The sequence below is a fragment of the Mus musculus genome, chromosome 6 (assembly GCF_000001635.26).
Source record: "Mus musculus strain C57BL/6J chromosome 6, GRCm38.p6 C57BL/6J".
Classification (NCBI taxonomy): Eukaryota; Metazoa; Chordata; class Mammalia; order Rodentia; family Muridae; genus Mus; species Mus musculus.
In genome coordinates, this window is record NC_000072.6 from 37435312 (window position 1) to 37448273 (window position 12962).

Sequence of the window (12962 nt, forward strand, 5' to 3'; positions counted from 1 at the left end):
AAAACCCACTATGTATGCCAGAGCTATATAATTCCACCCAGGGGAAAAACAAGGTCACTTGGAACTTTTATGTGGAAGAGCTGGTGAACATCCAGAGAGCAGGGAGGGATTGGTTCAAGGTTAACTCAACGATGGTAATGACAGGTCTTGTCATTTCCTCTTAATTCTCCAGGCAGGAAACAGGCATTCACTGGGGCCCTACAGCCATAGGCTCAACCCCAGCAAATGACCAGCAAGGCCTCAGGGCCATTCCCCACACAAGTCAGCAGAGAGCCAGGCTGTGGCGGGAAGTCCTTGTTGTGGAGAGATACACGCTGCCTCGTCAATATTTCAACAGTCCCATGCAAGTAGGAAAACAGCTTTGAAAACGGCCTTCAGCTCTCAGCCTGCTGTGGCCTTGGAACGGAAGGAGTCACTCTTGCCTTCTTGCCTTCCATGGTGAGCAAGATCACTGGCCCTGCTAGATACCCCTAGCCCCAGTACTGGACTCTGATGCTGGAAGTCTGGATAATGTAGTTAATTCTGCATGTCCCAGGCAGTGAGCCAGGACACTCCCTCCCTATACATCTCTAACCCTAGCTCCATAATCAAGCGTTGTAAGTATTCCATGATTTTTTTTTTCCTACCATTCTAACGGTCCCTCCTTGGATACTCACAGCACACCTAAACAATCCTTAGACTTTGCAAGTGGCATAGATTCCGGGCTTGTTCTTTTGTTCTCATGCGTGGCTAATAATTATCCATTTAAAACATTTTTCTAGTTGCTGTCCCACCTTTGAGAGACAGGGGGGGGGGGGGCACACCTTTGTTAATCAAACAAAACTTTTGACAGACTATTATACCAACAATCACACCTGGTCTCTGGTATCTCTTTCATCCCTAAATGATTAATCTAAGCCAATGTTTTCAATCCTACACTGTTGGGGGTTGGAGTGGTGCTGCTATTTATTCAAATGCTAAATTCTGAACCCTAAATTCTGGTTGTCCCCAGACCAGTGAATTCTCACATACGGTGGCCTTTGTTGTGTAAACTTTGCTTCTTAATGTAAAGCTATTGGTTAATAAAGGACTAGAACCTGTGATTGGGCAGTAGAGAGAGAAAGAAGGGACCTGGAAACATGGGGAGGAGGGTCTCAAGAGAGACCATAGGAGAAGAAGGAAATGGAGAAAGGAGGAGAGCACCATGAGGCCAGATGGATCATGAGCACATGGCCAGGATCTTCCAATCCAGGCTTACAGTTTGTCAAATACCTGGTTTTATATCATTTATATGGGTTAGCTAGGGAAAAAAAAATATGTATATATATATATGTGTGTGTGTGTATATATATATATATATATATATATATATATATATATATATATCTTTTAAACTATACCCTTCTTTAGCTGTGCATTTAGAAATGACTGTATGACCCAATCCTAAAAATAAACTAGACCTGGGAAGCTATTAAAAATTTTGGGGGGTGCTGGAGAGATGGCTCTTGCAGAGGACCAGGTTATGGTTCCCAGCATCCACACTGGGTGGCTCATAAACACCTGTAACTCCAGCTACAGAGGACCTGACGTCCTCTTTTGCCCTCTGTAGTTCACATACATGTTCAGCACACACATTATACACACACACATATACACATGCACATGAACACACCCATGCACACAATAAATAAATAAATAAATAAATAATAAAATGTAAAAACCAACCAACCAAACAAACAAACCAACCCCTTTGTAAAGAAAAGTCTCTCCCATCTCAAAAAAGAAGCCCATGAAAGAAACCGCCTCTCTTCTTCATCTGCATACTGTCATATTGTGGCTATAGCACCCAAAACCCCTGTGTCCGCCAGGCATCCAACATGGATGGGTGGTAACAAAGTCCACTGGCTCACTGAGGAGCTAACGGATCATCCAAACGTGGAGCTACATTTCTAAGCCCCTTGCAAAATGAGAAATACTTGTGTCTGTGGACGTGGGGTGAGTTTGGGTACACATAGTTGCACGCACTCTGATTCCCCGCGTTGTTCCTTCAGACGCAATGCCTCCTTCTTCGACACGAGCAGCACCACCCGAATGTCTGCTGCCCCCAGAACACTGCACCTGAGATCTTTCAGGGATAAAGGCAAATAGAAAACTCAGTCCAGCCCACATTTGCCTTCTCGTGTTAATATTACACCATCTGAACAATTAATACCATCACCATCTGGGAAACAACAAAACTAAGGGGTCAGAGATGTTCACAGAGACAACGGGAATCTTTAAGTCCTGCATAAATTAGCCACACATGAGCTCGGGAGGCTGTCACTCAAGGGCCCTATGTATGGACTAACAGAGCAGTAGAGACTCTCCCTGCCCTCCCCACCCCCACCCCCATTCCCCAAGTGCTCTGCACAGACTCCCTGGCTACTGCCTCAAGTTCTCCATGCAGAGAGTCACCTTTTTGCTCTAAAAAGTGATTATGTCTCGATATGAACGCACTTGGATTTTTAATATTCGTGTAAGGTAATAGGAAGTGAAAAGAAAGCACTGCAAAGAGGACATCAAAGTGATACTACTTGGGACCTGAGAACCAGGGAAAACTCGAAGGAAAAAAAGAAGGACAAAGATGTAGGAAGTTCAAACGAGGTCCTCGAAGACAAACTATACTTCTGTGTCCTGCTAGAACTCTATGCTTATTCAACTGGTGAAAGCCAGGTGACCAGAAACACTGACATTGCTTAAAAAAGAGCTTTTGTGGGCAGATATGTTGTTGGCTAAATCCCACCTTAAAACAAAGAGCCTGAATTCCGGAAGACACAGGCAGCTCCAGTTAACCATGGGTTGCTTGGGGACTCAGCAGTTTCTGTAACCCTATCATTCTCTCCCAACCTTTTAATCAGATACTTCTCTTCAAGTCAGGATTTTTCAACCCATAGCGGAAAGGGTTCTGGAGTCAGGCAAATCTGGATTTGCATCCAGGTTGCATTACTCGTTACCTGGGAGGCTCAAATCCCACAACATTCTCTAGTGCATCAAGCCTCAGTTTTCTTATATATAAAGCAAAACTGAAAGGGGAAAATGGGCTTAAACAGCAAGATAGCTCAGCAGGTAAAGGGACTTAAGTGCACAATCCTGAGGGCCTGAGGTCAAGCCCTGGAACCCATGGGTGAAAAAAAAAAATAGACAAAATAGGGGCGCTCTCACTGAGTCACAAAAGAGAGGAAACAGCAAGATTTTAGGAAAGCATTTGACACAGTGTCTTTTAGTAGGGCCCCAGTATAATTTTAGGGGACCCTTGCAAAATAAAAGTGTAGAGCTCCTACCCCAAAAAATGACTGAGGTTTTCAAGATGGTGACAGTTGCGCTGGAGAGATCTGGTGATCAGAGGCCGGAATGTGCTTGCCTAGCAAGTCCAAGGACTGAAGTCTAAACCCTAGAGCCATAATTAACAAAACAAAAAACAAAAACAAAAACAAAACAAGAACAGGCCTGCAGTCTCAGGTTTATACTCCCAGCACTGGGTAAGTAGAGAAGGGTAGATCTCTGGGGTTCACTGGCCATCACCCTAGCCTACGTGACAATTTCCAGGCCCCTGGGAGACTCTGTCTCAAACAACATGGATGGAACCTGGGGAATAACACCCAAGATTTTACTTTGGCTTCCAGGAGCATACAGGTATACACATGCACACATGCATAATAGATAGTCAAAAGATGGTAAGAAGAGACCATCCAACCACGGATGGGGGCCTGGGAGACTGCACAAGGGCACATGCACACAAAGAAAGAAGCCCTTTCTTGGAAGTGCGGACTGTAAGCTATGATCATCTCTTAGCCCTTTTCCCAAAGACAGTCTCTCCTCTGCTTCCCACCCCCACATTCTCCTCTCAACACACTCAACTTAGAAAATGTACCTGGGCCATTCCAAAACCAGGCACCAGCATCTTGGAAGTAGCCCATATTTATAAAGAGAATGACTCTCTGAGACAGGGTAACCTAATACAGAAGATGGTGTTACAGACACAGACCGCATCCGAGCTACCCTACCTCTGACAGCCAGCCTGTGCCTAGGCTCTTCTTCCAGCTAACGCTCCCTTTCATCACACCCTCATACAGGGGGTAGCCTCATCCATCCTAGCCTTGTACCACCCCAGCCTCTGTCCTTGAGGTCTTTACCCTGGGGTGGACACCAAGGGTGACACCAGTCTGCTTTTACTTCTTTCTTCCTCTGCATTTAAAATGTTGACCGTTCTATACTGTGTCTCTCTTTTACAGTTGCCATTTCTTGTTTATTTTTTTCCTACACACATGCAAAAAAAAAAAAAAAAAAAAAAAAGTAAACTACCCACAGTAAGTGCATTGGTCTATTTTTTTTTTTTCATTATGGATCCCAAGTGCTTGGAAGAGTGCTTGGCACATGGAAATTACTCGATAAATATGAAGTGAAAGGGTATCTTTGAATGAAAACATAATAAAAACCGGTCCTCATGGGGATTCAGCCTTGTGCCATCATGGACAAACTGCATGAGCAGTTCTACAGCAACAGAGACATCTTGAGTTCAGGCGCTAGCTGGGGAAAGGACCAAGCTTTTCCAAACTTGCCCCAGTTCAGAGGCAGATGATCCAGCCGTCTATGCTTCTTTCACTTATGATCCATATACACACACACGATGACTGGCAGCCACCACGAGAGGCATGCTGTGTATGTGAGCTGTTCACAAGAGAGATACTTGTCTGGAGACCATATAATAGTTGTTGAAAGCAGAGGATTGCCAAAAAACCAAAACAAAAAACAAAACAAACAAAACTAACCCCATCTCACTACCTTACACAGAAAACCTAAGTTGTGAATATCAAAAGGAATGCAAAGTCTCCAGCTTAGAGGCTGTAAAGATGGTGGCTGGAGACAGGCCAAGCTTTTGTCCTACAGTTCCTGCTGGTCGCAGGTAGGGACTCATCTCAAAGCCCTGCCTGGGATCTCTCGAGATCCAGCAATGTGGCTGTCTGCACATTTTATCCCACCCACTGAAAGAAGGCCTGATGCTGTGGCCTTGTGGCTGCTGCGTAAGACATTTTACTGAGAGCTGCTGCCGGAAAAACAAGGGGAGCGCTGTCTCTCCGTTCGTGGCAAGCTGCAGCTCACATCAGTGCAAACATCTGGAGCCCCCAAAGTTAAAAAAAACAAAACAAAACACAAACCCCAGCTATGGTGTGAAAGGCTCAGGGTCTTTCCAAAGCATAGGAAGCAACCTAGGCTCCCAACCCGAAGATTTCATCGGGATAGACAGAGGGCGAAGGCCAGATGACCAGGATCACACTCAACATCTGGCTTTTGCCCCAGAGTGAAGCACCACTCCCTCTAAACCCTACACATGGCTTCTTTTTTTAACCAGACCTTCTCAGCTACCACAAATGCTTTGGTGGGAAGCAGCAGGAGGCCCCATCCCTTTTCCCAAAATACAGTCAGCCAGTGGCAAAGGCCAAAGAGGTGGAGCCTGCAGGCCGTTTTGCAAAAGTTTCAAATATCCTGGTACTGACCCCATTAACAGCACTAAGACAGAAATGCAGCCAAGCCTGTCCTTACCTCAGTCCCTCAGCAGTCCCTCAGTGCCCCCCACCCCCACCCCTCCCTCTCAACTTCTAAGAGTTCTGAACAAAGCCACATTACCAGCACTGGCTATCACAAACAAGATTTTCTCTTGCAAAAAGCTGAAAGTGACATCTTTAAATGATTCACGCTTCTGACAGTTGAGTCTCCAAAGAGGTCTCTGCGGGGAAGGAACTGGTGAGCTGTCCTACCTCTCCCCCAGAGCCTCTCTGAAACATGCAGTTGCCTCAGATTTTCCCCTGAAAAAGGGAGGAAGCAGTTCGAGGCTGTGCAGATGAAGCAGCCAAGTGAGGCGGCCGCCTTCCCGTGCGGTGAAGGAAGGCTTTTAACACGAACATTTTAAAGCTATAAACAAGAAAGTAAAGAAACTGGATGGGATGGGGACAAAAAACATATGGGATGACTATACTACATTAGCTTGTCCAAATTTTGGATGTGTGTGTATTGTGTGTGTTTTTTTACAAACCTTACCATTTTAAAAAAAAAATCAATATAACTGGGCGGAGGTATTATTCTCAAAACACGTCGCTTCCCAGCATTGCTGTACCGTTAGCAATAGGAAATGGAGCTACCGACAGGAAAACACTATAAACTGCTTTGGAATACAAAGGGTCACTTATTCGGAAGAAAGTTTAAAGGCTCCAGCTGTGCACCTTAATGTGTTCATAGAAGAAAACTCCCATCCCCAGACCTCTTAATATAGTCATGCCCTTCCCCAAACGCTGCCTCCCAGGACCCAGCTGGTGACAAAACCCGCTTTTCTCCTCACCCCCGACTCCCTTTGCCCGGACCACGGGTCCTCACCGTGTGGTACATGAGGGCCTCAGTCTCTCCGGGCTCTGACAGCTCGCTCAGCTTGCGGTCCCACTGCAGGACGCTCTGCTCCCCGCTCTCCAGCACCTCCATGGCGGTGGGCGCCGCGCAGGGCCGAGGATGCTGAGGCAGGAGGGGACCGCGCAGAGCCGCCGCGGGCCGGTGAGACGCTTCTCCCCGTGTACTTGGCGTGTGCGCGCGTGGAACTTATGCACTGGAGCAGGAACTCGGGAGAGCCCTGCCGAAGGCTACGCGACCCTTGTCCTCGGAAATCTGTGACTCCCCGGGGAGGACAAGCCTGCTGGGATCGGGCGGAAGGTGCAGGGGTTAAATCGGGCTGTGCATCCAAAAGGAAGGCAAAAAGGCAGCGCTCATCCCAAGAAAGTCCTCGCGCAACAAGCCCACTCCCCACTAGGGCTCCAGACAAACTTTGAGACTCCCTTGGGCTCTTGAGCTCTGCCCCTGGATCCAGAGGCGACCCCACCTCCTTCCAGGCCAGTGACCAATCGAACGCCCGTCTTGCCATCTATACCGTATCAAAAGTCCCTTTCTCATCCATGTCCCTCCCCCAGAGGGAGAGTCGCGCGAAGTCTCCGCCTAGTCCTCGGAATGTGGGCGGAGAGGGTCTTTTACGTCACTGGGGAACGCCTCCTGCCGGAGCGTCGCAATGGACCAATAGGGTGCTAGGGTCTAGAAATGATCGACTGAAACATAGATCAATGAGCTAGGGAGACCTGGAGGAGCCAACCAATCAAATAGCGACAAGAATACATTTTTATAAGAGAGGGCGTGCGCGCCCAGTGTCCTCCCTAAGAGTCTCCGCTTAAAGGAGGTTTGTTTCGCGAGTTTATTTCCTCAGAGAAACCAAGCGGATTGAAGCGCTGTCTACATTTCAAATTAGTTTAGGTCGCGTGAGTCTGTCTGGATTTAAAAGAATGCACCACATATATGAAAATGCGCACGTGAGCAGAAATCTGAATTATCACAGTTCTAGCACACATTCATTGCTAGCTTTTTATGTAGTTTTATGGCCTTTATTAAACAGACATTAGCCAATCTTGCCACACGTTTCCAAGTCCTAAATCAGAGGGCTAATTTTTTTTTTTAAATTCATAGGATTTTGTTGTTTTGTTTTTGAGACAAGGTTACCTGTAGCCCAGGCTGTCCTCAACTGCACTGTGCAGCTAAGGCTGAGCTTGAACTCCTGATCCCTCTGCCTCACCTCCGGAGAGCTGGGAGGGACTGCACGGTTATGCCACTAGTGCCTGCTTCACAGATCTTTTATTCCCAATGGAGTACCAGGCAAAAAAATGAGAGGATGGCCAGGTGGGTACTATTCCAGATACTGGTCAAAGAGGTAACGGATACTCTCCTGAGTGTCGTGGATGAAGTGGGGCTTAGGGGAAAATAAGTGTTTTAATGGCTGCAAGATGCACCCCAAAGTGAGTGTTGGGAAAGAGATCTAAGCCTTTGACCCCCTTAGAGAAGAAAAGGCCTGCTCTATAGCATTTTCCCCCAATGTGATTTTTCTTCTTCCCTTTTGAGGTTTCCTTTTATGGAAACAGCCTTAGTTGGCTATAGTTTAACCATTTTACATACAGGGCTGTGGTTCCAGGTGGTTCTTACAAGGGGACAGTCAGGTATCAGGTCTACAGAGAGTTTTGTCTTCTTCAGAGCGTGGTTTTGCTGTGTGAAGACAGAAGTCTCAGAACTTTACACTGTCTTTAAGCAACTTTTATTTTTCATGTAAAATGAGTCTGCTTGTCTAGCCTAGGATCTTTTGAGACTATTTTAATATTTAAATACAGACCTTTCTTTTTATTCTTTCTATCTATCTATCTATCTATCTATCTATCTATCTACCTATCTTTCCATCCATCTATGTTTGAGACAGGGTTTCTCAGTATAGCCCTGGATATTCTGGAACTCACTCTGTAGACCTGGCTGGTCTCAAACTCAGAGACCCTCCTGCCTCTGCCTTCCGAGTGCTGGGATTAAAGGTGAGCACCACCACTGCACAGCCACACATTTTTTTGTTTTTGTTTTTCGAGACAGGGTTTCTCTGTATAGCCCTGGCTGTCCTGGAACTCACTTTGTAGACCAGGGTGGCCTCGAACTCAGTAATCTGCTTGCCTCTGCCTCCCAAGTGCTGGGATTAAAGGCGTGCACCACCACTGCCACACATTTTTTATACAGTAGTTTTCTCGACTTTCCCGTAAGCCTTTGGTCTTTCTTTTCTGACCTGTTAGTCTCCTTCACCGCATCTCTTTTGTAAACCAGTCTTTCAGTGTTTAAAGCCCTGTTTCCTTTTTACAGGGAACTTATCATGAGCTAGTAAGGTTGGAAATGTCCATTCTCCTTAGCATAAGGGCACAAGCATTTCTCTGCCCAACATAACTGCATCGGACAAAGGTTGGTTCTAGTAATGCCCCAGTGGTAGGCAAGCATCCACAATGACCTCCAGGTGTCAGCACCTTTGGGCATACCCCTCCTCTTCAGTGTGGGCAAAAATGTGGATTACCAGCCAAGGAATTGAGGTCCCTCAAGCCTACAGCCCATGATTAACTGAGTTTGTTAATAGCCATGGAAGAAGGTTCTCCCCCATGTGGCTCTTCAGATGGCTACAACTTGTGAGGGAACCCAGGTCACAGATGGCAGGTGAGCTACACAGATTTCCAGACCCACAGGTTCTATGTTAAAAGGCTTTAAGCCACCACATCTTACCTTGTTAAGTAAGGAGAAGGATCATCCACACCCTGAGGTTTGAGTAACTTTAGGTGATCCTGAAGAGGCTAGTGTGGTCCATGGATTTCTTCAGTCTCCTCTGTCTCATGCATGATTTTCCCAATGACTGAGCACAAGAGTCCTTGCTAGTACATTCTCCTGTTTCCCATCTTGGATACTAAAGTCATCCATTCCCCTTCCCTCATCAATCTTAGTGCTTGGCAATGTAGTTTACTGTTTCTCTGGCTTCTTAGCCTCCTGTGGAAGCTGCTGCCCTTGTCCCTTCTCTATTATCAACTGTGTGGCTAGACACCATGCTTCCTTAAGCCGAATTCAGACACATGATGAGCCAGCCAGATACTCTCCTGATTTCCCCGATATTATTTGTTTTCTGTGCCAGCCTCTTTACAGATTTGCTTTCCATGCTTGCTTTCCCCTCACCTCTGCCATTGTCATTTCTAGAATCAACACTTGACAGAGTCTCACATCATGAAAACAGAATCCACCTTCTATATTGACCTGACCCTGTTCATTGGTGCACTTTGTATTTGATTAACCAGCAAATATTAATTCCTTGAATTTACCTTTTTCTTGTTAAAGATTTATTTATTTATTTTATGTATATGAGTACATTGTAGCTGTCTTTAGACACATCAGAAGAGGGCATCGGATCTCATTACACATGGTTCTGAGCCACCATGTCACTGCTGGGAATTGGACTCAGGACCTTTGGAAGAGTAGTAAGTGCTCTTAACCGCTGAGCCATCTCTACAGCCCATGAATTTCCCTTTTTCATCTCCAAGATTTTTAGTTTCTCCAAAAGAGCTGGTTAAATATCTGGAAAACCCCAGAGAGCATTTTGTGCACATATATCTGGGTATAAAACTCCCCCATTGAAGTAAATTTGGTCTATCGGTCACCTGTTTCTGGACTCATATTTACAGAGAAAAGAAAAATCATGTTCAGTCTGAGCATGAAAATGTGGAAACCACCAGGGGGAAGATACATTCCAGCATGGTGTTTCTCAAGCATTCCCTGGGTTATAGCTGACCTCTGGTCTGAAGACTCAACAAAAGAGACTGAAATTAATGATAGTTAGAAAGATACTGATTCTTCTCCCTTCTTCTACACCTGTGATTGTTTTTAGAGCATGGTGTATTTACTTATTATGCATGTATCTGGGGTGAGAGGGCTTGGATGTGCCACAAGGAGGATGGAGAGGTCAGAGGGCAAGGTGCATCCTGGGAATTCAACTCAATTTCTCAGGCTTGGTGGCCAGTACTGTTACCCACCCCAGCTTTCTGTCATCTTTTGAGAATCTCCTTTCTGTGTTAGCACTGTTCTTTGGAAGGGGAGTAAATTCTGACTCGCTTCATCTTGCCCGCTTTTCATTCTTCCTGCTTTAACACTCATGGGATTTTTGTTTGTTTATTTGTTTGTTTTTGTCTCATTGATAGCGTCCTGCTAAGTTGCCCATGCATACACCACCATACCCAGCATCTGATACCTGCCAATGGGACTTATTTCCCAGTCTTGAGGAATTATATCATTGAGGAATTATTACAATTATGATAATGTGATCAGAAACGAGCTCCTCCTCCACTTTTTAGTTTTTTCACTTTTGTACACACAGAGCATGATGTCTGGGAGAAACTGCAGCCTTTCCCTAAGAAGTCTGAGACACAAGTGTAACCCACATGCGAATGGAAGGCGCTGAGAAGGAAAGGGCTGAGAACGGAAGGGGCGCATGATCACTGAGGACTCAGCTGTCACGTAGAGGTGAGCATGAGCCCCATTTTAAAGGCTGTGGTGGTTTTATTAAAGAACTCAACACTGTTTTCGGGGGTAATAAAATGAGCTTAAAGGAATAGGGGGAAAGGGAAGTGTTTAACTTGGAACTCATGTGGTAAAGTTGGCGGGGACCAGGTAGGTAGGGGTAAGAACATGTGCCATTAAAGTGATGAGTTGGAGTCTCTCCCTGCAGTTCTTCAGGAAGGGATATGGAAAACTACTGCTGACCTCTAAAGTACTCCCTGTGAAGAAGGGCCAAAGTCATGCACACCTAGGCCTCAGTGGATATTGGCGGTGGAGAGGAAACAGCAGAGGACTCTTGGGTGCAGCCTCACTGCCTGCAGCAGAGAAGAAAGTCCCTCTCTCCCAGTTTCTGAGCATTGGACTATGAAAATCGAATGGAGATCTGTGCAGAGACTTCCGCCAGCCTTGACAAGCGTATATGGAGAGACCAGGACACGCCAGCCTTGACAAGCGTATATGGAGAGGCCAGGACAACAGAGACAGACTGAGAGGAGAGAGCTGCAAGCGTCCACATTGTCATGTCTCCTGTGTTATCCTAACCACTAACCTTGAGATGGCACCTTGGGCATCACAGCATAAAATGCCACTCACAGGAATTCACCTGTGACATAGAGCCCACTAATGCACTGTGGCACCTCCAAAACTCCAAGCAAACTGGCTAATTGTTTTTACAACTTTTAATTTTGTTATTTTGGAGACAGGCTTTCACATAGCCCAGGCTGGCCTTGAACTCACTATGTAGCCAGTATGTCCTTAAACTCCTGGCCCTCCTGTTGCCACTTCCTAAATGCTAGAGTTATAGGCACATAGGACCATGAAATTTTAGAGATGGTGATGTCCACTATAATCCCAACATTCAGGAGGCTAAAACTAGCCTGGGCTACACAGCAAATTCCAGGCTAGGCTGGGCTACATAATATTTTTTCTTGAAAAACAATGTTTTTTTTAATCAAACTCCTACATATATTCTAAATCTTAAGGTGGGCTAAGAATATAAATGCCAAACAAAGCAAAACCATACGGGGAAACTAAATAAGAAATACTCATAATTTTGATGTGGCTGGGGCGTGGGCATGATTGAGAACATGGGAAACAAATAGCTTAGGCTAAATTTACATGTATGCGTACATTAAATGAAATTAAATGAAAGAGGAAATGAGGACTGTATTGCTTACTTTTTTTTGGACAGGGTTTCTCTGTGTAGCCCTGGCTATCCTGGAACTCACTTTGTAGACCAGGCTGGCCTCAAACTCAGAAATCCGCCTGCCTCTGCCTCCCAAGTGCTGGGATTAAAGGCGTGCGCCACCACCGCCCGGCGGTTACTTTTCTATTGCTGTGACAGAACACCATAGCCAAGGCTGTTTAGAAGATAGGGGTTATTTGGCTTACAGCTAGAGAGCAAGAGCGAGAACGAGAGACTCTGTCATGGTGGAGAGGTGTGGCAAGGGACAGGTAGCGATAGCTAATGTGGTGGTGGGAACAGCTGAGAGCTCACATCTTGAACCATAGGCAAGGAAGCAGAGAGATCGAACCAAGAATGACAAAGAACTTCAAAATGTCAAGCCACCCCCCAGTGATACGGTTCTCCAGCAAAACCACACCCTCTAGACCTACTCAAGCAGAGTCTCCAGTTGGGGACCAAGTATTGAAAGGCCAGAGACTGTAATAGGCATCTCATTCAAACTGCCATAAGAAAGGAGAGATGAGGAAAGGGGGGTGAGGAGGTAGAGGGTAGACATGCTCAACTATATAGTTGTAAGAAAAATAATTAATTTAAAGAAGAGGCCACTGTTCAGAGTGTCACAAGGGACAAAGGCTCCTTGAAGGAAGCAGGAAAGCACAATCCATGCTAAGCAAACGTCAGAGAAGGCCCTGATTTTAGTCATCGCTACAACGCTGCCACCCTGTGGCTGAAAATGAACAATGCAGCTAGTTAACCAGAAAGGTCTCTTGGAATCCAAGTCTCACCTTTATTACAACCACTAACACCCAGGTGAACGTGCAGAACCATCCCTCAAAGAACGTCC

At 45.8% G+C, this 12962-nt stretch overlaps 1 protein-coding gene and 1 long non-coding RNA gene across 3 annotated transcripts in view; one reads left to right on the forward strand and one right to left on the reverse strand.

Annotated features, from left to right (window-relative positions):
• Creb3l2 (cAMP responsive element binding protein 3-like 2) overlaps nucleotides 1–6965 on the reverse strand; it is a 115022-nt gene extending 108057 nt beyond the window's left edge. Inside the window, exon 1 of one of the 2 annotated variants that reach the window (XM_006505824.4) lies at nucleotides 6388–6965. Coding sequence is in view for 1 of the 2 variants with exons in the window: in NM_178661.4 (NP_848776.2) it covers nucleotides 6388–6489 (102 nt within the window). In the remaining variant the exon portion in view is untranslated. The remainder of the gene's footprint in view (nucleotides 1–6387) is intronic. The other variant, NM_178661.4, reaches the window with a different exon arrangement.
• A 233-nt stretch (nucleotides 6966–7198) lies between these two features.
• Gm33318 (predicted gene, 33318) lies at nucleotides 7199–12094 on the forward strand. The gene is made up of 3 exons (NR_166917.1): nucleotides 7199–7722; nucleotides 10754–10899; nucleotides 11105–12094. It is a non-coding gene; the product is annotated as a predicted gene, 33318 (long non-coding RNA).
• Nucleotides 12095–12962: the final 868 nt, after the last annotated feature.